The sequence below is a fragment of the Neomonachus schauinslandi genome, chromosome 9 (genome assembly GCF_002201575.2).
Source record: "Neomonachus schauinslandi chromosome 9, ASM220157v2, whole genome shotgun sequence".
In the NCBI taxonomy this organism is placed as follows: domain Eukaryota; kingdom Metazoa; phylum Chordata; class Mammalia; order Carnivora; family Phocidae; genus Neomonachus; species Neomonachus schauinslandi.
The window spans coordinates 58,800,318-58,827,142 of NC_058411.1; the positions used below are offsets into that span (position 1 = coordinate 58,800,318).

Here is a 26,825-nt window from a genome sequence, read left to right on the forward strand (position 1 = left end):
TTGACAGAGAGAGAGAGAAAAAGTGTGCACATGCACTCGGGGGTAGGGGCAGAGAGAGAGAGAAAAGCAGACTCCCTGCTGAGCAGGGAGCCCAATGCAGGGGCTTGATCCCAGAACTCTGGGATCATGACCTGAGCCAAACAAAAGCAGACGCTGCTTAACTGACTGAGCTACCCAGGTGCCCCAAAACAATTTTTAAAAATGGACAAAATATTTAGGATGACAGCTTTCAAGACTGTAAGGAAACAAACAACAGTGACCTGAGGAAACAAACAAATGAGTTGAGCCCTATGATTAGCCCAGCTTAATACACAGAATTTCCAGAATATGGCACAGGAAGGGAAGAATCAAGGAGGAACCCAGCTGATTCCACAATTTGGGAGGGCAGAGATATAATCTGGAGAAACCAAAGCAGCCGGAATTCACAAGAGAGACTATAAGAGAAAAAACAGCTGCAAAGAAAGAAAATTTTGGAGTTGTACAGAGGGTCTTCCTCAAAATGTCAGTTGAATACTGAGTGTACCTGTGAGTAAACTACTCCATACAGGGGAAAGAACCACCTGAAAGGATTAGAGGCAACAGTGCCCTGGGCTCCAGAAAACCAAAAATAATGCATGTTGTTCCCACCAGCCAGATCAGAAAACCTCAAGATTCGTGAGGTACTGCATAGAGTACTCAGAAGAGTCTTGCCTCAGCAGTGGGGATTAATCAACCCTAAACACTGCTCTGGTAACATCTAGCGTATCTTTAAAACATGACCCAAAAGGAGAGACCCGTTTCCAAAAAACCTAAGTACATCTGATTAGAAAGTTCAAAAATATTTTATAAGAATACAAAATAGCTTCCAAAATGGTAAAATTCATCATGGCATCCAATTGCCAGGCATGCAAACAAGCACCAAAATTAGGACCCATAATGACAAAAAATTAATCAACTGAAACGGACTAATATTTTTGTCAACCAACCAATACATAACCCTGTTTTATGTGTGTTTCTGTTTAAAGACACTTGTTTAACATATACTTTGATTTAATAACATTGAATCCATGGCTGAAGGCACTGTAACTCATGCCTGAACAAAACTTACCTAATACACATATTTTCTCCGTAACTCACAACATAGCCTTCTGGTACTCAGGGAACACTAGATTGTATTTCAGCACTACACTTGGGGGCTGTTTGAAACAGTGAAATCACTAATAAAAGGCACAAAAATGAAGTAAATCTAACACTAAATAAGCTACAGCTAGAACACTTATTTAGAGTATAAGAGTTGAAACAAGAAGGTGGTGTGGCCTTGAATGTGATTAATTTTTCTCTTCTTAGTTTGTTATTTTAGTAATTTTTATTAATTTTTTAAAAAATTTTATTTATTTTTTTGACAGAGAGAGACACAGCGAGAGAGGGAACACAAGCAGGGGAAGTGGGAGAGGGAGAAGCAGGCTCTCCGTGGAGCAGGGAGCCTGATGTGGGACTCGACCCCAGGACCCAGGGACCATGACCTGAGCTGAAGGCAGACGCTTAACGACTAAACCACCCAGGCACCCAATAATTTTTATTAATTTTTTAAAGGTAAAATAACCTTTCATTCCACAAGATGAATACAAAACCTAAAACTATAAATGTTCTGGCAGAAAACCTTCGTGAATTTAGGTAGGTGAAGCTTTCTTAACTATAGTACCGAAGTATATAACCCATTTTTAAAAATTGGTAAGTTGGACTTCAATTTAACTCAATTAAAAATCTCCACTCTTCAAAAGACACGGATAGAAAATTAAAAGAGAAGCCACAGATAGAAAAAGATAATTGCAAAGCATATATCTGATAAAAGACTTGCATCCTGAAAATAATTTTTAAAACTCTCAAACCTCAAAAATAAGAAAACAAAAAAACCCAATTAAAAATGGGCAAAAGCTGGGGCACCTGGGTGGCTCAGTCATTAAGCGTCTGCCTTCGGCTCAGGTCATGGTCCCAGGGTCCTGGGATGGAGCCCCACATCGGGCTCCCTGCTCGGCAGGAAGCCTGCTTCTCCCTCTCCCACTCCCCCTGCTTGTGTTCCCTCTGTCTCTGAGTCTCTCTCTGTCAAATAAATAAATAAAATCTTTAAAAAAAAAATGGGCAAAAGCCTTAGACACTTTATCAAAGCAGACATACTGATGATAAAGAAGCACAAGGAAAGGTGCTCAGCATCTTTAGTCATTAGAGAAATGCAAATTAAAACTACAAGATAACCATCACATACCTATCACAAAGGTTAGAATGAAAGCATGATTAAAGATGCTGGGAAGAAGGGAGAGCCACTGGAACCCTCATTCACTGCCTATGGGAATGCAGGATAGTGCAATCACAGTTGGTCAGTTTCTTAAAAAGTTAAACATACACCTACCATAAGACTCAGCTATTTCACTCACAGGTATTGATCCCAGACAAATTAAAGCATATGTCCATACAAAGACTTACACACAGATATTCATAGCATCTTTGTTTATAATAGCCCCAAACTAGAAACAAAAATTTCAATCAACAAATGAATGGATAAACAAACTCCATGACAAACTGTGCTAAACAACTGGATATCCACTTGCATAAAATCAAATGCTTTTAATCAACAGTTAGATAAGGTTAAGAAATTCTTGTTATGAACACAGCTTTTGGAAGAACCAGTACTTTCCAGCACAACTTTCATAGGTGTTTTGTTTTTTTTAAGGTAGTATCATTGGTGCTATTGGCTTTCTGTAGCTATACTATTCTGCCGCCATGTATCAATTCATTGTGCCATTTTGAAGGAAACTTCTGCCCATAATGTAGTACACAATAATGAGTTTTAATTCCCCCGATAATTGTATGCAGTTTCCTTCCAGGAAGGATATTCATAACAGCTTAGAGAAAGCGACATAGTGTATTAGGAAGAATATGGGCTTTGATTCAGATCCGAAGTGTCAACATACTAAAGTTACTACTTTACTAAACCTGTTTTTCCATATTTTTAAATTATTTTAGTCTCAGTTCAGGTGCATAAAATGTGTATGATACCACCATTTACGGTTGTTAGGGAAAAATTAAGTGAGATAATATATGAAAGCTCTTGGCCAAATAAGTAGATTCTCAACAAACATTGGTTCCACGCCACCACTACCATCTCCACTCTCAATCCACATGCCCAACGTGGCTTCATTTCTAGACATATTAAAAAGATGATTTTGATTAATTTGGATCATTTATATACATGTATGTATACCTAATATACACACACACATATACATATATACATATGTGTATATATTTTGTTGGCATTCAAAAATTATACATGGGAACTGAAAGAAAAATTATTTAGAACCCATTCTATATCGTATACTGTACACTATAATGACATAATAATTTGTAGCAAATATCACAATATTCTAAGATATTTTAAAAATTTTATATTATAAAACACTTCTGCTTCACTTCTACTCCTATGTTTGTTGCAGCATTATTTACGAAAACCAAGATGTGGAAGGAGCCCAAGTGTCCACTGATAGATGAATGGATAAGGAAGATGTGGTATATATACACAATGGACTGTTTTTCAGCCATAAAAAAGAATGAAATCTTGCCATTTGCGACAACACGGGTGGACCTAGAGGGTACTATTATGCTGAGTGAAACACATCAGACAGAGAAAAACAAATACCATATGATTTCACTTGTACATAGAATCTAAAGACAAAACAAAATTAGAAAAAAATAAACAAAAAACAGAAATGGTCCCATTAATATAGAGAATAAACCAGTGGGTGCCAAAGGGGGAGGAAATGGGGGAATGGGCAAAATGTGTGAAGGAGAGTGGGAGATACAGACTTCCAATTATGGAATGGAAAAGTCATAAGGATGAAAGGTATGGCATAGAGAACGTAGTCAATGGTATTTAATAGTGTTGTATGGTGACAGATGGTAGCTCTACTTGTGGTGAGCAAAGCATAACATGTAGAGTTGTTGAATCAGTATGCTGTCTTGAAACTAATGTAACAGGTATCAACTATATAGCAATGAAAAAAAATTTAAACACTTCTAAAAAAAACAAAAAACCAACCCACTTCTAATTTGTAGGTCAGATAGGATGGACAAAATGATGCTGCACAGTGATCCAAGTACAGATAAACATGTGTGTCATGTCCTGAAATATTCTGACATATCAAAAGATTAAAATACTAATTACTAAACTTTAAATGCCAACAGGCTTCCTATCACTTCCGTAAAGTGTGATGAGATGTTTATAAAGTGACTTTTAATGTAAGCTGTGTTCTACTTTATATACAATAACACTTTAATGAAAGAGGTAAGACTAGCAATGTTAAGGGCTTTAAGAGTTAAGTATGGATATCTCTATACTTAAACACTTTACACCAAGGGCTTATTTAGTCCTGTGTTAATCAAGAGAAAACATTTCTTTCCCCTCTATAATGCTATCAACTCTAAAGAGGTAAATAATGTGTATATTTAAAGGAGATTGCCTTCTGAGTATTCTAAGGTTAGGTTTTAAAGTAACATAAAACACACACACATAAAATCTGATTACACATTTTATAAATGCTAAGAAGTATTTCCAAAATTAACTTTTAAACATCTATTAAGTTACATGTGAAATTTGATTATGAAAAACCTGATTCTTTCTAGAATTCAGTACTTTCAAAGGATCAATATGCAACCCTCAAACATTTTTAGTAAAGAAAACTTAATTGTAAACACTGAGCTTTTCCAAGGTAGATGACTATTACAAAGTTCAGTAGAAAATCAATATAGCATTTTAGTTGGAATTTGCTCATTAAACACCCACAGCTCTAATGCAAATTATGATGGAATGAATAAAGCAAATACGCATGCTTCTTTCTTTTTATTAAATGTAAAATCTACTGTTAATTGCATCTCGTATGTCATACAAACTTTTCTCCTTAACTATTAAATAGAAGCTTTAACAAAAGTCATTAGAGATTCTCTTTCTTTGACTTGAATAAATTTCAATATTTGTTCAGTAAAGGTTCACAGCAGTTAAATTACATTAACAAATATTATTAGCTACTATGTAAGCCAACCAAGTAAAATACTTATATTGTAGGTAAAACAAATCATTGGGTGTTTACAATAATATTTGGATATCTCCATTTTTAAACATGGTTATCAAATATCCTATAATTCCTAGGCAAATTCGAGGAAGATTCTGAGAGGATCACCCCCCCCCCGCAACACCAAATACTCAAATTTGTTTAGTAAGCTAATTGTTTTCTAATATGGGCAAAAGTAAATATGAAGAAGCTGAACCATACTAAGTATGAGTTTATTGAGTCAAGACAGAGTACATATTTTCTTAGTAGAACCCAAGTCTATTTACAATCCCATATTCTACACTTCTCATACTACTTTTAAAATACAATAGAAGTGAGGCAGTGTATTGGGAAACATTCTAGTTTAAACACTGGATCATGATTCTCTAAATAACATAATTTGGAGGATAGACATTTACCAAGAAAAAGAATCCATTTGTTAACACCCTCAAGGTAGTTATAGAAATAGAAAAGGCTGAACTAAAGCAAAGGAAAAAGATATCATCAAGATTTGAAACATATAAAATAATCACTGATTACAATTCATGTTCCAAAATTCTAAGTAACAAATATAGATAACAGTTTTATGAAAGACAGGTCTTTTATTATATTTGAAAGAATTTCAGATTTTCTGGGTATCTACTGCTTTACCTGTTAAATGGATTCCTTGCAAATATGCTAGTGTTTTATGAAACCACCATATATTCCAGAACCATAAACATTACACTACCTCTTTTAATTTCCTTAGAAATTATAATTTCTCTCTTTGAATAAATCAGTTATTGGAAATTTAAACATAGATGGTAAATGTCCTACACCAATAGAAAATTAACCAACCTACTCCAAGTAGTTTGATGCCTCTATTTTTTCTTTTACAGACCAGACTATTTTTTCTAAAGCTGTATTTGAATGTTCAACATTTTATGTGATTATTTTGTAAATAACCTTTTCTGATTAAAATAATACAGGCTCATTGTAAAAATATAGAGACAGAAATATTTTACATAATCTTGTAACTTTCTGTGTATACTTAAACACAATATATTCCTATATTCTTCAGTATTCTTCAAAAATATGAAATACTACATGGGATTTTATCATTTGGACATGCCATATTTGAAGGAACTAAGATACTCCTAGTATTAGATTTTACACTGTTCTCATTTATTCACTATATAAATAATACTGTAATGAACATCTTTGTATGCAAATCTCTATGTATATACATAGCTAATTACTGAGGCAAATTCCTAGAAGTATGGTTACTGCATTAAGTATCAGCTTCTTAAGCTCTTAATACACACTTTCAAATTTTCCTCTGTAAAGCTGCTGGTACATATATACTTATCAACAGTATGGAAACTGTAAAAAATTAATTAGAAAAATATACAAATAGTAAGTTTTAGTAGCAAAACTATAAAATAAGAACTTTTTTTTTGCAAAACCCTGAATTATTATATACATGTACTTAGTACAGAAAACTCAGAGTATGTAAGAATATTTTCTAAGAATATCCTATTTACATTCAAACATTTAATATATGATATTAGAGCTAAAAATGTTATTGTGAGAGATAAGCTTATCCCAGAAGTATTAAAACCAGTATCAATTATTTTATGCACTCTTGAAATACAATTTTTAGAGGTACTCAACTTACTTTCTGCATAAAATATCTACTTTAAATTTTAATTAAATATCAATATGAAAATTCTATAAAATATAACTGCTATCTAAAATTTTTCCAAGATCATTTCTTCTTCAGAATTAACTAAACATATGGAAAAAGTCTTAAGAATCATTTTCTGAAAGTTTTTCTGTTATTCTAATTAGATGATATGCTCTCAACTGCTTGACACCAGGGTAAATTTCATAGTATACCAGACCTAATTAAATATTTCAATTGTTGGTTATTTTTATGCATAATGCTTTCTTTGTTTACTCAATGTTTGTTTTTTCCAAAAAAATTACAAACTTTCCTAGGGAAAGAGCTTACAAAATTGGCCATACTCTACCCTCAAGCATTATTTCACGTGGCGCTCATCATAATTAATCCTGATTTACACCCACAGGATTCTGCAGCCAAAGATGATAATATAATCAATATGCCACCCCATCAGTATTTCTAACTGCTATATTTCACAGAATTGGGCTTTTTGTTTTTATCTGAAACAACTGGTTATATTCTTGAAATCCTTTTTCCTTCCAAATTAAAAGATGATGTGGATATGAAAAAATCCATATAGGGATACCTGGGTGGCTCAGATGGGTAAGCATCTGCCTTCAGCTCAGGTCCTGGGATCAAGCCCCATGTTGGGCTCCCAGCTTAGCGGGGAGTCTCCTTCTCCATTTCCCTCTGCCTCTCCCCCTGCTTGTGCTCTCTCTGTCTCTGTCTCTCTCTCTCAAATGAATAAATAAAATCTTAAAAAAAAAAAAAGAAAAAATCTATCTATCTATCTATCTATCTATCTATCTATCTATCTATCTATATGTATTTCTCCATTATAATACTGTGAATACATTTCAGTGTTAGATTACAGGCTATCATATTTTAGTAATGCCCATTATATACACAGAAAAATAGTATTCTAACATATTATTTTTTAAAAGTAAGTATTACATTATCTTCCTCTGATATATAAAACTCACTCTTGTTCTTTTTTTTTTTTTTAAGATTTTTTATTTATTTGACAGAGAGAGACACAGCGAGAGAGGGAACACAAGCAGGGGGAGTGGGAGAGGGAGAAGCAGGCTTCTTGGGGCTCGATCCCAGGACTGGGGATCATGACCTGAGCCGAAGGCAGACGCTTAACGACTGAGCCACCCAGGCATCCCTCACTCTTGTTCTTAATCATTAGATGGTCAATATCATCTGAGATATGGTATACAGTAATAAATACTTTTTTTGAAAAGAGAACAATGTAAATGTTTTCTATGACACAACTTTTATTTTTCAATGTTAATTGGTTGTACTGTCTTAATGTATTTGCTATAATGGTTATATATCTATACTTTTAACATTTATATGTTAACCTAGAAAAACTTAAGTTGCAAGTTTCACGGATTCTATGTTCTGATGCTTTGGGCAATTACAATTAAACTCCTCTCCTTCCTACCAAAAACAAATGAACATTCTCTGTAATAAGAAGAGCTTGACAATATTTTTTTTAATTTATAAAATATCAGTCTAAATTTGGGCGCAGAGAAAAGAATCTATGTTTAAAGAGCTAAGCTGTAAAAAGCAGATTAAATGCTTGCAGAATCAGTACAGCAAGATAAGCAAATTATGTAGCCACTGAATTATATGTAAAATGTAACTAAGATAGATAGATGGATGGAGAGAGAGAGAGAGAGAGAGATTTATAAACACAAGACTTAGGAACTAAGGAGTTCTTTTGGCTAAAACCCAATATTGGCCTTATTTCAGTTTAATTGGAAGAGGATCTCAAATTCATCTTCTCCATGAGATATCAGGAACCTGGATTTCTCTTTGTACCAAAGGTTAATAAGAAATGTGTCTGCAAAAGTCAAACAGCATTAAATACCAAAAACTGATTATTATTCTACAGGAGTTGTTCTGTCATTCATAATCTCTCCATGCTCCAACCTTCCACAGCTAATCTTTAATGGATGACATGCAAGAAAGAAAAATAACTAACATATAAAGCAGAGATTCTAAAGTGAACATTTAAGAAATAGAAAAAATAAGGCTTTTAAAGAAATATATTTTAAATATAACAAAATAACATAAAAAACTAAATATTCTTATGTATAAAATTTAAACATAATGCCCACTGAGCTTATTTAGGAAAACTGAAAAGGTTTAATTGAACAAGTTGTTTTTAAACTTATAACTACATTACTGACCTAAGAGTAAATTAATGGTTGCAACAGGCCATACAATACTGTCACTGTCAAACTCAAAACAAATTTTGAAGTGTTTGTGGTTTAAACATTTTATTTAGATGAAAAGAAGTAGTAAAAAGTAGAGAGTCAACGTTTCTGCTGTGCTTCTCTAAAATATCCCCTAGTATTTAAAGATCATATATGTCAATGATTTTCAAATAATCTTATCTACATGTACAATTTAGTGAGTTAAAACACAGTAAAAAGTCCTAAGTAGCTCCAATGAGATTTTCCAGTGTTAACACATAGGGAATGACCTGGTCATTTCAGCTTTTGCTAAGTAAGTAAGACCTACTTACTATATATTTTCCCTTTATTTTCTTTTTTGTAAAGATTAAAAAAAAAAAATTTTCATATTTTCAAACTGTTTTACTTTAAGTAAGGTTAAATCTTAAAATCAAGGGAAATTGAAAACTGTGGAGATAAACGAAATAAAAATACTTGATAAATTATTTTTAAAAAAGAAATACGTATCAATCCTTTGAGAAACAAAACCATATATAAATAGTTATGGGATAGTTACTTAGTATTAGGTACACTTTGAGTATATCTCAAGGAGTCTTGAGAAAGCAAGATGATGACACCATCATCTTGAGTGCCTTCTATGGGTTAAGCATTTCATAAACATCATCTCACTTAAATGTCCCAGCAACCTATAAAATAAGTTTTAACCAAAGCTTAGTCAGGCTGTCACTTACACATGATAAGTGGTAAAAAGATTAGAACAAAGGTCTGAATCCAAAGTCTGAACATTTAATCACTACCTATTTCAACAGTGTATTATGAGTGAAAAGTGATTGCAGTCAAAAAGAAATGTCTGAAATCCCAAATCTATCTTATTTGCTGGCGTATACCCAGTGCCCAACACAATGCCTGGTACATAATGACCCTTCAATAAATATTTCTTGTTTGATTTTTAAAGAAATTAGCTTAGTTCCTATAAAGTGCCTAATAAAAATAGTAATGATGGTGATGTCAAAAAAGGGGAGGGTAAAAGGGTCAACCATTTGAGATTTTATCACAATAGAGGAAAAAACTGAGTTTCAAACTCTCATGAGATCACATCGGAGTGACAGTATTCACATTATGTAGAAGCCAACAAGGAAGTAAAGGAAAGAGGATAACACTATTTTAACAGTTTACATGAAGGTTTATTATCAGTATACATTAGATTAAAGCCCAAAGCTTTTGTATCCCATTTCTTTTATTTTGGATTAGCATTTAAGTAAAATGCATTTTTAATTAAAAGCCAGACAGAACAAAAATCTTTCCATGACTTCAGATATTATCAAAAATTTAAGAATTTTATAAAGATAGAAATAATCAATATTACTATTAGCTACAACTTACTGAGTACCAGTTATATATTAGGTGCTTTTATATATTATCTATAATCCTTAAAATTATCTGGTAAATTAGTTAATATTCACATCTTACATGGGAGAAAGTAAACCTGAAGAAGCTAATAAGTAACTTGCCCAAAGGCACACAGCTGGTATTAAGTATCAAAGCTGTGATTTGAACCTCGGTCAATCTGATTCCAAGGCTTCTGGTTTTCCCATTATTTCAATGTGCCTCACAGAGAACTTATGTGGTTTTGACTATACCAGATTATTTTTGTTTTTTTTAAGATTTCATTTATTTGTCAAAGAGAGAGAGAGAGCACAAGCAGGGGGAGCGGCAGGCAGAGGGAGAAGCAGGCTCCCCACCGAGCAGGGAGCCTGATGCAGGACTCAATCCCAGGACCCTGGGATCATGACCTGAGCCAAAGGCAGACGCTTAACTGACTAAGCCACCCAGGTCTCCCGACTACACCAGATTCTTATTCTTATATTCAATCAGGTGGGAAGAAATATATACATAAGTTACATAATACACATAAAGACAAAAACAAATGAGAAAAATCTGAAAGACAACAAAAATGGCGTAGGTAAAATGACAAGATTAGATCATAGCCATCATATAAATTTCATAAAACTTTGGTTTATGTGGTCTTTATATACCAAACCTATCACAGGAGTCATCCTAAGATTAGAAAGCAAGCAACTTTTTAAAAAAATCACATCTTTAGTGATTAGCAATACTAATCTCTAATCACAGTAGTACTAATACTAAATCTAATCCATACTCATTGCAGAAAACTTGAAAGGGCAGAAAACTTAATTGAAACATTAATACATCTATTAATAACTACCCAAATTTGCCTTTTGTTTCATATAATGTACATGTATAAATATATTTAACATATTATACTTAAATACAGTTTTCCCCTACTTTTCACTTAATGTTGTTGTGAAGATCTTCTCATATCACCAAATATTATTCGGAAATGGTTTTTAGTTATTGCATGATGTCGGACAGCATAAACGTATCTTAATTTATTTAACCATTCTGTTAGTGTTTAATTGATTTTAATTTTCTGGCTATCCTAACAAATACTGATATGAATTTTTTTTTTTTAAAGATTTTATTTATTTATTTGAGACAGAGAGAATGAGAGAGAGAGAGCACATGAGAGGGTGGAGGGTCAGAGGGAGAAGCAGGATCCCTGTCGAGCAGGGAGCCCGATGCGGGACTCGATCCCGTGACTCCAGGATCATGACCTGAGCCGGAGGCAGTCGCTTAACCAACTGAGCCACCCAGGTGCCCCTGATATGAATATTCTTACATATAAATCTTTGTATCATATATTGCAAGGAAATGGCTCCTATTTCCTTTGAGAACCTCATATTTTAATTAACATTTTATTTGAAAAATCTATAAACATACATTTTTGTATCTTATTTGCAATTTCCAATGGTTAGAGATTTTTTGCATGTATTTCTTCTAATGCTGGGATATCTTGATATTTTTAAACATTTATTTTCCGCTTAAGTACATCATAATACATAAATGTGTGTACATATTTATAATATACTTAACCAAGTACACTTTTTATTTTGAATATGAAAATAAGCAATGAAAGAAACAAACATCAATATTTATGTGGATTTTTTTTGTTCTCATTTTATGGATTATTATCCTTCCATATGATACTAAAGAAAATATTTTTCACATGTAATCATATTCCTATAATGTTCCTCTTTCTATTAAGGTACTGACATAGTTGTTTTTGTTACTATGTTTTGCTTTTTGACTACACTTACTACCAGTTGGGTAGAAAATAAGCTATTTAAGTTGCAAACCAATGGATTTCTTAAGCAATTCAGTTTTTTAAAAAAATTTTGACATATTACGATGATGATTCTAATGTCACAAGTAAAATATCTTTAATCTTTTTTAGTAGGACTGACACATTAAAAAGATACACATTGAAAATTTATACTTTAAATAACTTTAGAGGATTTTCATTTTTGTCATTTTTGTAACTAAATGGTTGGATGTATCTCTTTTAACTCGATTGCTTTGTTCCAGAGAAACTATATAGCACTGCTATTTTTATCAATTTAGGAGGCTACCAAAAAATACTAAACATTTTTCAAACATTTACTAAAATAATATTGTATCATTAATAAGAAATATTTGATTAACAATAATCGTAAGGCAATCAAATTCTTTCCAATTTATGCATGCATGATTCATACTATTTATTCAAAGGGAAGTCTTAAATATATACAAATAAGTAAATATTTGAAGTAGATGATTAGCTATATCATACAAAAGTTTTAAGAGTAGATAATACTGCTTAATGACTTTTCCCCTCCAAGACATAAATCATCTATGCAGACATATCAATTCATGCTTTTCATCAGTGCAATGTCCTAAATGGCCTAAATTTTGCCAAATTACTCCTGTAAGGCACATGAAGTCATATTATGATGCAAACTCCTTCAAACAAATGTACTTCTTTTAATACCTTCCTAGCAATTAGTATATACATATTTGATTATAAAAAACCAAGACACTTCCAAATTGTTCCAAATTTATATCTGAATTATTCATTTTAAATATACTGTTAATTTTCCTTAAAATATATTAGCGTCATATTTCTCCACTAAATAAGAAACAAAAAATTCATGGTAGTTTAACATTAACAGAAAAGCAACAATTTGTTATTTTAGCTGGAGTATTTATTTATGGTAATTTTGGTTTTATTTTCATAGTGATGTTTAGTTCTATTTCGCATAGACAGGCTATACCAGTGAATGTGTCCGACCTAAAATACCAGAATTCTTCCACATATGCAACCAGCCTAATGTAGCTCATAAAATATGATTATAACTTCAAACTAATCACAAAATACAATTTTTTCTTAAAATCATTCCAATTGATACAAAAACGTTAGAATAAGTAACCTTTAAAATGCCTCTGCATGTTAATTTCTATTATACTACGAGATTTCTATCCTTAACATAAAACAGTGTGAGGAAGAGAGTCACAGACTATTGAGAATCATCTGATCTTATCTGTAACATATCACAGATACATTAAAAAAATTTCTCCACGCAAAGACCTGTGAGTAAAGATAGACTCCAAAACATATTTAAGGCAGTCATTTATAATCTTAAACTCTGGCAACCTTTCATTTTAATCTTCCCAGTGAAAATATTATCTCCATCATCATCCACATCATCAGATGAAAATTTATTAATTGCCCAAAACAGATTTTTTAATCAAATGTAGGTTTCCATTGGCAATGAATATATGACTATCTTCACACAGAAGAGAAGTATTTCCTCTCAACGAGCTAAAACAATAAGTGGTATTTGAACTGCTGGTTGAAAGGTAGAGGCACTGGTAATCATTATTTCCCCTTGTTTGTTCAGGCCCTTCCAAGAAAACAAACAACCTTTTTGTGATTGGATTGACATGGTGTTAACAATGCATTTAATGCCCAAATCAGTATGAATACAGGTAAAGCTCTCACTAATACCAGTACCAGGATGTTAAAGCCACCTATTTTCTATGCAGCCAAAAAAAAAAGAGAGAGCCTCCCCTCCTTTGGCAAATAAGCTAGTATGCTAGTATTCACCAAGCCACATCATATAACAACCTTGTGTATGATTCTTAAGACCATATGTTAATACTCATCTACTATACCTGCTGTCTTTTCAGCAATGTGAGCTTCTGTTGCTTTCTCCTGGAGTTCCAGCTTAAGCTTTAGTTTTCTCTGTTCCTTATCTTCTTTATACAATTTTTCTTGAAGCTAAAACACATTGAAAAAAACACAGATTCTTATTTGAAATATTTCTTGCAGAAATATACTTAATCCCAAAGTAGAAATTATTTTTTCTAAGCCCTTCTATATTACATTTAACTGCCTAAATACGTAACACCAGGGGGTACCCCACAATATTTAAAATTTTAAGATATTTCATAAAGTAATAATTACCTATAATGATACAGAAATTATAAAAACATTCTGGAGTGGGGGGTGGGGTGGGAGGGATGGGGTGACTGGGTGATAGACACTGGGGAGGGTATGTGCTATGGTGAGCGCTGCGAATTGTGTGAGACTGTTGAATCACAGATCTGTACCTCTGAAACAAATAATGCAATATATGTTAAGAAAAAAAAAAAGAAGAAGAAGAAGAATGTAGCGGGAGGGGAAGAATGAAGCGGGGGAAATCGGAGGGGTAGACGAACCATGAGAGACGATGGACTCTGAAAAACAAACTGAGGGTTCTAGAGGGGAGGGGGGTGGGAGGATGGGTTAGCCTGGTGGTGGGTATTGAGGAGGGCACATTCTGCATGGAGCCCTGGGTGTTATGCATAAACAATGAATCATGGAACACTTCATCTAAAACTAATGATGTAATGTATGGGGATTAACATAAGAATAAAAAAATTAAAAAACAAAAAACAAAAAACATTTTGATATATACTTAATTTGTATGTGTGTATAAAGGCAAATGAAATTAAAGAAGGAATAACATAATTATTAAAAATAACTACTGCAAAAACCAATCTGATCTGTTCTTTTGTCTTAAAGCAAAAGACTTGGAAGGCACTATCCTAATAAAATAACGGACAGCACTGCTTTACAGCTTCTCTTAGTAATTCTAATATTTTGAAACAAAATTAATTAAGATAATAATCTTAATATGTGAAACAAATCTCTTTTGAGAATGCTATCCCATCATATTCCATTTAAATTGGCACTGGCACCTCATTTGTAACTGGCATGTAATAAATAATTGCTAAATGAGAATACAGAAAATATCTACTTTCATACAGAACCCCTCAAATGTTTTTTGTTTTTCGTTTTTTTAATTTCTCCCTTGGCTTCTGTCATTTGTGTTGTTTTCCGTCAGGCATGATCAACATTCCTAACAACATGCTTTGGTATGATTAGGTCAAAAAACTAGAATATTAAAATCAGAAAGGTATGTAGAGGTATGCAGAGGTTAAAAAAACAGAAGGCATAGAATATGAACATTATTCAATAACACTTAAAGCTCAAAGAAATGTAACTAGAAAGAGTCAGGAAAGATAAAACATGACATGACAAATTGGATTGGGCAAAATGCAGCAATATATAACAACACAAGGAATGTGACAATATTGCCAAGCCTTATGACTTTAAAGTTTAATTACATATATCATTGAGGTGAAATACAGGGCATCAATACTAATAAAAAAAGAAAAAAAAACTTAACACGAAATCAGTACATTGCATTTCTCACTTTCCATAATACTGAAGTAAACTTTTACTACAGTAAAACTTGAATCTTTTCTTTAGGTACCTACTCTGGGCATCATAGATTTATGAAAAAGGAAGTGATATCACAGGCCAGCCAGGGAGGAAATTAAAGAAATTGCTTTTTATAGCCAATGTCTCACCTCAGTCATACTCTGATGGTATGGTATGGCAACAACATAAAGCTATACCACTAAAGGATGAAAGTACAGCATGAAACTGAATTATGATGGGCAACAAAGCAAACTTAGGTCAACAGCTAAAGGCACACTGTACAATTATCAGACTTTCTATATTGTACCTTTTTATTGCTTGCTCTGAGAATATCCAATTCTTTTAGAAGAAATGCTATTTTCTTCTCTTTATCTAAATCTGAAGTAACTTGACAAGGGATCATACACTCACAATGCAAATGATTCTCTCTATGTTCCATAATGCTGCAATAAAAAAACCTGTTAAACAATATACACATATGATTTCTACTATACAGGATCTGTAAGTTTTACAGTGCAAATGAGGGAGACAAATTTAATTTTAACAAAGAACATGTAAAGCTACTTAATTTTAAATTTCTCTTTTTATACAGTGTTAAGAAAATACTATGGATCAAAAAGAATAAATACATCAATTTCACAGAGGTACTAATCTAACAACTAAGAGAGCTAAATCTGTGGAAAGCATTTAGTAACTTCTACAGAGATTCATGGTTCAGTACACTTAAAGAATTCAGGTTTTAAGGGTTGCGAATAATTCAATTTATACTTTTGGTCAGGAGTCTAGAAACTTATCTCACTTTCTGGAAAATGGGAACAACAATCATACTTTTTTCAATTTGGTTGACAGAATGTCATTTTTTCATTATTAAACTCAAAACAAATTAAAAATGAAAACCTAGTCCTGTGACATTTAATGGTAAATAAATTTTTTTTGACATTTTGTATGTTATTTGAGAACAGTATCCACTTGTTAGCAAGTAGTATAAAGAAGGGAAGGGAAAAGAGATGGACCATTTTTTGAAGGCATTACATTAAAGTTGTAAACATAGGTAAATCTTAGAGTTTCTAAGAAGTTAAGCAGTGAGGTCTGGGACAGTCAGTGCAGCTCTACCTACCATGTATTTCTTCTTTTGCAATGATATTAGATATTTCATACTGTGGCTTTAGCCCAATCTCTACTATTTATTTGTCCATGTGGTTATAAAATGTTTATCACTTCTTCATTCATCCCTACTCCTATTCCCCAAAAGTATATCCAAAATCTGCACTTTAGTAATGATGTAACTGTTTGCCCAAAAGTAGGAACACATTAATATATATCTACTACATTATGTTTAATGTTCATTAATATATCTACTGAATAATTTTTAAATAATTATTTTACTTATTTAGCTGTTCTTCGGCAAAACTGTTAAAATATACTATATTAAATAAGATTCTGTTTGGACTGAATATATAGTAATTGAAATTTTTGTAATTCTGAAGTATTTTCAAAATATATGACTAATTATCAAAGTACTTTAATCCCATAGAGGTAAAAGTCACAGGTGTCACAAAATCAAATCTCTTCCTGGGATAAGTAGGTAAGGTGAATGTTAAAAGCTGCAGAATGGAAAATAATAAGGAAGACAAATGGAAGAGAGTACAAGGCCTTTTCTAGAAGCATTCAAATTCATTTAAACAAAAAAGCATGCTAACAAAACCCAAAACACATCTTTGGGCTTATTTTGTCCTAGAGATGCCAGTTTTGGGCTCTGATGATTAATTTCCCATTTATATCACAGTAACAGTTATTTCCAGATCCAAAATGAAAGGACACAGAAAATAATATTCAACTTTGCCTTCATTTAAACTCACCTTGTGCTTTTTCACTTAGCAATCTACACACATTACGCCAATGTAAAGAAAACAGTAGAAAACTCTGGTAGATTGCCCAAATTCCAGTACGTTTATTATATGTCCAATTTAGCCCAAGCCAAAAAGAATGGGAGGGATGAATGGAGGAAGGAGGAAGGGAAGAAGAGAGAGTTCTCCCAATCTTGTTTTCTAAATTTAGGGCTGGCAGCACTCACTTGGATTTTTTAGTAGTACAGTCAGCTGTCTCATCACCTGGATAAGGAAAATTCCTTGATCTCTGCCCTGGCAGTTCTGTGTCCTCATGGGTGGCTTCATTAACTAATTCATTGGATTTCTGCTGCATGCCTTCCTTTGAATTCACAGTTGGCTGTTCATCTGGCTCTGTACTTTTATTTCTCCCTGTAGTCTCTTGTTCAAGATAACTATGGGCTATCTCTGTATTTAAAACAAAGCAAAAACAAATACGTGAAATACCATAGCCACATATTAAATCATTCAAATGAATATTTTTGTGGAAATAGGTGCTGTCATAGCTTTAAACATGTACTTACTAGTCTTACTCCTATTGTAATCGGCTAAGCATATACAGTATAGTTTTTCACTTCTGGTAGGTATTTAGGGCAATGGTTTACAACCTTGACTGCAGGTTGAAATAACCTGAGGCATTTCTGGAAATCCTTAGCCCAGAACACATCTTATACTAATTAAATCAAACTCTGTTGGAGCATCCAAATAGCTCCAGCATACAATCAAAGCTGAGAAACACTGATGTAGGGGCCTTATTTTCTAGATTTCTTTTCCAGATTTCAAAAAATAGGACGCAATAAGTTAATGATTATAGGGAAGTGATACTGCGCATGCAACTCTGGTATCAGACTGCCTGGGTCAGAATGCCAGCTTTGCCAAGTGCATAACTTTGGTCAAGTTACTTACCCATTCAAGACTAAGTTTCTTGTTTGTAAAAGGAGAACATAATAGCATTTTTACTTGAGTTATTTTGAGGTTTAACTGGGTTAATACATGCAAACTACTTGGCTTAGTGTTTGGCACATCAGTAAATGTTAGCTATTATTTTTATCACCATTATCATAATTTTAAAATTAACACAATATAAGCATTATTTTTAACCTCCGTTTTTATCAGATATATATTATGTATTAGAAAATCTATTTTGTAAAGCCTGGCTATCTCATAAGCTGTTACTTTAAGCTGTAACTAGTAAATAATAGCTATTTCAAAGGAATAGTATATCTGATGATATAGTGAAATTTTTGGAAGAAAATGACACACACACACAAGTACATAAAACAAACTCTTTTTTTAAAATATTTTATTTATTTGACAGAGAGAGACACAGAGAGAGAGGGAACACAAGCAGGGGGAGTGGGAGAGGGAGAAGCAGGCTTCCCGCGGAGCAGGGAGCCCGATGTGGGGCTCGATCCCAGGACCCTGAGATCATGACCTGAGCCGAAGGCAGACGCTTAACGGCTGAGCCACCCAGGCGCCCCAAAACAAACTCTTTTACCAGTAAATCAGACCAATAGGCACAAATACTGATTGTAACAAATACTTTATTATTTCCAGCATCAATAATGCTTAAACTTTAAAAAGCAGGTGAATCTCATCTGTTTGTTGATGATGCCTTTTCCAACCTGTCAAACTTAAAATCCTTTTAAGCAGAAAAGCAGAGGACAGTAGTTTCAGAATAAAAACAAAATAGGGGCACTTATAAATAAGCTATCTTTCACAAAGTATTCATTCCTTAAGGAGAAATTCTTTGCTTGTAGATATGCTGAAATTAGGTGTGACCAGTTATAAACTCCAAGTCCTGGACATTATCTTGTTGGTGCCTGAAGCTAAATCAGAAACTACTTGTTTTTAGTAAATTCCCCTCAACTTCACTTTGAGGAAACAAATAGGGAGAATGTGCTATCATAATTATATACTGTAAGCTATCTATGAAATTTCAACATTATATTGTTTTGATCTAAACTAACAATTCTAGGTATCTGAAGATTATTTGTTGGTTTTGACATTTCAAAATGCTTACATCATTTGCTTCAGAAGTTCATCATGCTACTTTTCTAGAAGAGGCTGGTATTAGTAGAATGGAACCCCCAAAATCTAAATTAGGGAATTTTATAAATGGACATTAAAGAATACCACTATATCGTCAATAAACTATGCTTTCTAACACTACCATGTAACTTTAAAAGTACAGTTGACCCTTGAACACATGGCTCTGAACAGCACAGTTCCACTTATCCACGAATTTTTTTCAATAAGTATAGTAGAGTATTGTAAATGTATTTTCTCTTATGATTTTCTTAGTAACATTTTCTTTCTCTAGCTTACTTTACTGTAAGAATGCAGTATATAATACATATAACATGCAAAATATTTGTTAATTGACTATATTATTGGTAAGACTTCTGGTCAACAGTAGGCTATTAAGTAGTTACGTTTTAGGGGAGTCAACCGTTTCATGTGAATTCTTTTTTTAAGATTTTATTTATGGGGCGCCTGGGTGGCTCAGTCGTTAAGCATCTGCCTTCGGCTCAGGTCATGATCCCAGAGTCCTGGGATCGAGCCCCGCATCAGGCTCCCTGCTCGGTGGGAAGCCTGCTTCTCCCTCTCCCACTCCCCCTGCTTGTGTTCCCTCTCTCGCTGTATCTCTGTCAAATAAATAAATAAAATCTTTAAAAAAAAAAAAAGATTTTATTTATTTATTTTTGAGAGAGAGAGAATGAGCACAAGTGGCAGAGGGAGAGGGAGAAGCAGGGAGTCCGATGAGGGACTTGATCCCAGGACCCTGAGATCATGACCTGAGCCGAAGGCAGACACTTAACTGACTGAGTCACCCAGGCACCCTATATGTGAATTTTTGACTGCATGGGGTTGATGCCCCTAACCAACAGATTGTTCAAGGATCAACCATAACTGAAATGAAAGAGAATTATAAGTAGTTACTGAAAGCAATATCAAAATAACAAAATTTGTCCCCAGGAAAGTATCAGGAAGTTACTATTAGGGCCTATACTATTCTCCAGTTTATGAGGTGCAAAGATTCCCCAAAAGGTAAAAAGATGAACCATGGAGCACTTGCAGCTATAAAAAGTCCCCAGTACTCCATGAAAACACAATACCAACTGCTTCAGAATCTTAAGTCTTGACTCTCTGATCTGTTTTGTACATTATGTACATCATTATGTATATTACCATTATCTTACCACTATGTACAACTTGTTCCATATTTTTACCTCCGTATTTCTGGGTCTAGTTCAGCATCTTTCTCCTCTCAGTTTTTTATTTCTAACCTCCTAGTGTTTGCTTTACTCCATCCCTGGTATCTATACTTGCTATCTGCTTACTTTATTTATAGCTCTCTTTCTTACTTCAGCTTACCGAATGCCAAATTTTATGATCTGCTGAACTCTTGGTAAATCAGCACCTTTTCACCCGGGACTGCCCTATCTTCACCAGACTCAGAGCAGATGTGTGCCCTTTCCAATAAAAGGATTCTTTGTGGATCCCTCCTGGATTATAGTAATTATAATCCCTTATAGTATTATTAAAATAAACTCAGTCCTAATGTACTTCTGGATTTGAATTCTAAATGTTTAATACTGTTGAAAAACCCCATACTGCGTGACTTGGCTCTGATTAATTCTAGATGTTTCTAATCTTGCTCTGTACTAAGAGCTTTTAGATTCCCAACTATAACTGCTTACCAAACATTTGGAGCCTCCTCTGCAAATCAGACTATCCATACTCTTCTATGGAGAATTTAATTTTACTTTAGGGTAACAAGGCTGATTTATAATATTTTCCTTTCGTCTATGTTTTTGACCAACTATTGTAGTAAATGTTGCTTAAATCCTCTCTCAATGCTTTTCTACTCTGCCATGTTGCATTATCCTATATCTGAATTCAACTTCTGTATAGAGAGTTTGAGCCCTCTAATTTATTTATTCATTAATACAATAATCCATGGAAAACCTCCAATGTGATATGCTGTATGAAAGTACTAGGGAAAACAAAGACAAGTGGGAAACAGACTCTCCCTTCAAGGACTCTATAGGACAGTGAGGAAGGCAAACTGGTCTAATGATTTGAATACAATGTAAAAGGACTATATTAGGACTACAGAGACCAAATAAAAAACATGTTAGACATACTGATGCTCAACTAGAAGACTCTGGAGAGATTTCACAAGCATTTGTTCCAATAAAAGACAAGTAGGGATGTGCAAAGCCATCAGTTACTAAAGGGTTCGAGTTAGATGATGTAAAGAAAAAGGTGACAGACTGTAAGAATAAAAAAACAGGAAAAAACACACATTGGTACAGAGAAGGAATAACTTTTGGAAAAACACAGACATTTCTTGTATGTCTTTCTTGAATTGATAAGACGTTATAGAAAGGGAGTAAAAATTTCTAAAATGAGTAATATATAGGACAAAGTCCAAGATGTGGTTCATCTGGGAATGGGTTAATGAAATAGATTGATGGTGAAGGTACTTGGAAAGGAAGAAATCAAGGAATTAGGGTACTAAAAGTGTCACCTATTAAGACACGGAAATCATTCAGAAAAATGGTAAGAAAAGAAAGGAGAAATGAGAATCAAGACTTCACTGACTGCATGAACATGCTGAAGACAGAGACAGGTAAAAGAGCTGACAGGAACTGACTGTAGGTAAGTCATTTCTTTTTATCCTTTTACTTTGAAATAATTTCAGCTTTATAAAAAAGTTGCAAAAACAGTACAAAGAATTCCTATATACTGGGTGAAGGCACCCAGATTCTCCAGATGTTAACATTTTACCGCATTTGCTTTATTATTCATTCTCTCCAAATCTACCTACCTACCTGCCTATCTACACATGTAATTTTTTTCGTAACATTTGAGAGTAACTTACAGGCATGATGTACTTTGACTTTCCAAGTCAAATTTTAAGATGATGCAGCTCTGTCATATTGCATTTTGCCAAGTTTTCTTTACTCTTTTCAAAGCCTGACTTAATTTCAGTTTTTTTTTTTTTTTAAAGATTTTATTTATTTATTTGACAGAGACAGAGACAGCGAGGCAGGAACACAAACAGGGGGAGTGGGAGAGGGAGAAGCAGGCTTCCCGCTGAGCAGGAAGCCCGATGTGGGACTCGATCCCAGGACTCGGGGATCATGACCTGAGCCGAAGGCAGCCACTGCTGCCACGACTGAGCCACCCAGGCGCCCCCTTAATTTCAGTTTCTGAGTTAGTACTGTCTCCAACCAAGAGAAGATGATAGCACTTAGTGACTCTAACTCAGTCGTCGGTTATTTTCCCTAAACTCCCCAGCCCAGAAGGTAGACCATTATGGGGACACCTCGGTGCCTCAGTCATTAAGCATCTGCCTGCGGTTCAGGTCATGATCCCAGGATGTTGGGATCGAGCCCCACATCGGGCTCCCTGCTCCGCGGGAAGCCTGCTCTTCCCTCTCCCACTCCCCCTGCTTGTGTTCCCTCTCTTGCTGTATCTCTCTCTGTCAAATAAATAAATAAAATCTTAGGGCACCTGGGTGGCTCAGTCGTTAAGCGTCTGCCTTCGGCTCAGGTCACGATCCCAGGGTCCTGGGATCGAGTCCCACATCGGGCTCCCTCCTCGGGGGGAAGCCTGCTTCTCCCTCTCCCCCTCCCACTGCTTGTGTTCCTGCTCTCGCTATCTCTGTCTCTGTCAAATAAATAAATAAAATCTTTAAAAAAATAAATAAATAAAATAAAATCTTAGGGAAAAAAAAGACCATTATGAAGTGATAATGGGGTGAAGCTACTAAAAGCTTCAGTTGAGTTGTTTGGATTGCCCCATCACCTGAAAAGGCATTGCATAAGGAAATTTAAGTTTATAAGGCAATACAATGCAACAAAAAGAGAAGTTATAGGTCTGTTTTGCACACTACTCAATTAGAAAGGTAACTGTTTAAAAGAAAAAACATATTCACGTCTGATTCAAACTCTTATCTCTAGGCAGATGAAACCTTAAAATTATTCTATTAATTCCTCTCTTTCACATGGTTTAAAATGGAAACTCCATAACCTTCTTTAGTAATCTGCCTCAGTGTTTAATCAATGTCCTTGTTAACTGTTCCATCATTATGATGAACAGAATACTATTTAAACATATTTCTCCATATGGACTTAGAGTCAATTATCAATTTCTTCATACTTCATAAGACTCTGAAGTCTTTCTTTTTTATTGTTATGTTAATCACCATACATTACATCATTAGTTTTTGATGTAGTGTTCCATGATTCATTGTTTGCGTATAACACCCAGTGCTCCATGCAGTACGTGCCCTCTTTAATACCCATCACCAGGCTCTTTATTTGCTCTTCTGTGAGCACACTGTATTACTAGACATGAGAATTTGACTACTTCAAACCAAATCTATTTCCCAATTTTTTCTATTAATATCTTGTGCTATCGCTACCGTACAAGCTTATCCTATGGCCATTTGAAAATGAAGTTATAGAGGATTACTACTGGATATTCTTCAAATTGCTATTGCTAGAGATAGTTTATTCATCTAGGCAAAATGGGTGGACTTTGTAAAGATTTGGGGGGAATCTTAATACATGTGCCTCAGCCATCCCCAACATATGTTTGAAGACCCTGTGTCACTTTAGTGACTTTTGTGCTGTTTCCAATGGACCATTTTCATGATCTAACAAATTCTCTTTACTCCTGGAGGTATCAGTATTGTCAACTATCTCAATACTAGCATTGCTATTAAATTTTCAATTCCTTAGCCTAGAAAATTAACAATATTATGCCATTTCCTACCCTAGGAAGGAAAGCTCTAGGATCCCGTTTGAGTTCAATTCTCCAGACAATTGTACATTAGTTAATATATAATACACTCAGTTAAACTGATGCTATTCAACAAATCATGACTCATGGCCAAAAATAACTGTTATTTCCCATCTACTACACATAAGTGAGGAGGTGGCTAGAATCAAATAGGGATTCTTAAAGGCTGGGAAATTCTGTTCTGTCTGGCTTTGTAAATAGTTTGTGACAACTGGTATCTGTGTAAACGGATTTGATGGTCCCCTGGGGGGGGTCAATACTGTTTACAGAGCTGTTTCTTCAGAGTGGTAGAGCTAGAATTGTCTCCAGGGATTCTCCCAGGGTTACTCAGAATAGCAACATGCCAACTACCTGAGAGCTCAGGGGCAGAAAAGAAAAAGGGCAATAGAAATACTGTAGGCAAGTACATTCAAATAAATGGATCCCTTGCACCTTCAGATGCAGGTGCTACTTCTGGGCATTTATATCTAAGATGAACAATAAAGGAGGCAATTTGTTAATGTGCTCTCTGATGCTTACTCACACAATTGGTCACCACTTCTTTAAACTCTTTTTTCGGAGGAGAAAGATGATTACTTATATTATAGCATGTGATTTTATAAATATAAAAAGAACAAAAATCTCATGTTTATCACTTCTTTCTTTTGTATATTGTCTGTTACCACATTATGTAACAACATCAAAATGATATGACATTTATTGCTACTAAATAAGACTGTAAACTTGATGTGATGATGTAATTACTACAGCAGTCCCATATTTTAAACAAAAGATGTCTTTTTTCAATGATTAAGGATTTCTCTAAGTAAACATTAGTTTCAATATAATCAGAACAACAGTTATCAGTTAGTGGCCCCAAATAATTTCTACTGATTCCTTAAGTAAGTTAAATGTAGGTTATCTGTGTGTGTGTACAAATACTATTTATTTCCTTTACTAAATAATGCTGTTTCCTTTTTTATGTGGGGAAGGGTTAGTTTTCCACATAGATGCATACATGGGCTTCCCCACCCCCTGCTAAACATAAAAGAAAAAGACATCAGAAACTTGTGCCATATCAGAGTGGTCTCACCTACTATGAGTGTGTACAAGAGAAAAGTTTAGACCTTCCAAGTAGAACACTGGTGTATCTAGATCTTCCAAGCAAAACCACAGTGCATGGGCTAAAGACAAACGGCAGGGTTTGAATTCTGGCTCCACCACATGGCTGTATGACCTTTAGCAAATTACTTAACCTCATTAATTTCCCAACCAATAAAAGTACATAATAACAGCACCTATCTCAAAAGATTGTTATGAGGATTAAATTATTTAAATTATATAATTTCTTGGAAAAGTGTTAGCAAAGAGTACACACTCAATAAATGTTAGCTACTATTATCTGCAAAATTCTGCTTGGCTAAAAGCAAAAGTTTCTTTTTTTTTTTAAGCAAAAGATTTTTAAATTAAAATATAAAAACAATCAATAAAATATAACTTAAAATTTCTTATTAAAATATCCAAAGACATGAATATAAAAATAAGTATCATGCTAGTTCATTCAGTGAGAAACATACAATAAAGAGAAAATATTTAATGAGGTTAAAACTTGTAGTTAACGTGTAATGGTTTAATAAAGCATATATCAGAACTTCGAAATTTAGGAATCCTGACACTAGGAAAAGATCCTGAAAGAAAATTCATTGCACAGAAAGAAAATTTAATAGTATATTTCTGTAGATTCAATCCCATAGCAAGAAAATAAGAAATTTAAATAGCCTGTTTCTACAACATAATTTAAGCATTCACTCTATTGGCACAATATTAGATATAATCAAGACTATAGTTAGTAGTGCACAGGCACTTATCCTACAGAGATTCTAATTTGGGAGTCACAAGAAATTAGGTAACTTAAAAATGCAAGCTTGTCTCACTTGGATACTGTATACTCTCTCAGTTTTTAATATATTTTGGCTTGAACAGCAATAAGAAGAAGAGGGGAAGAACTATAACTTTCATTTTCATTGGTTTACATACATATTTGCCCACATTTCAAGTGCTCACAGCCACACACAGATACAACATCTTGTGTAGTTCTATTAAAGGTGTATGTATATAATGAGAAGTCAAAAATATATTGGGGGCAGAGGCAGAATATAACTATCAGATATTGAAGTAAGATTTTACAAAAGTTTATAAAGTTGGAAAATCACGAAACCTGCCAGTATCACATAGTTTATTCATTTGCACATGAAGGTTCAACACTCAAAATAAACTACATCTTTTACATTCCTATACGTGGTTGCATATTTAGAATAACATATCAAAAAGAAGTGGTGAGGTTATTTCATCCGTGATTAAGACAGCTGATGACATTGCATATCATATTTCAAATTATCCACTGGCTAGACATGAAAATTATTTTACTGGAATTTTGTTATTTGTTTGATTATGAAAAAGCTATTTTAAGTGGTGGTACTACACCAGATTTTAAAGTGTTTGTTTGATCAAGTTTGAATAGTC

At 33.9% G+C, this 26,825-nt stretch overlaps 1 protein-coding gene across 1 annotated transcript in view; it reads right to left on the bottom strand.

Moving 5' to 3' along the window:
• The window catches only part of MIPOL1 (mirror-image polydactyly 1), a 236,575-nt gene extending 218,161 nt beyond the window's left edge, over positions 1 to 18,414 (bottom strand). The window contains exons 1-4 of the mRNA XM_021701365.1: positions 18,411 to 18,414; positions 17,693 to 17,912; positions 15,926 to 16,061; positions 14,025 to 14,130 (exon numbers count right to left, since the gene is read on the bottom strand). Of these exons, the coding sequence (XP_021557040.1) occupies positions 14,025 to 14,130; positions 15,926 to 16,061; positions 17,693 to 17,912; positions 18,411 to 18,414 (466 nt within the window). The remainder of the gene's footprint in view (positions 1 to 14,024; positions 14,131 to 15,925; positions 16,062 to 17,692; positions 17,913 to 18,410) is intronic.
• Positions 18,415 to 26,825: the final 8,411 nt, after the last annotated feature.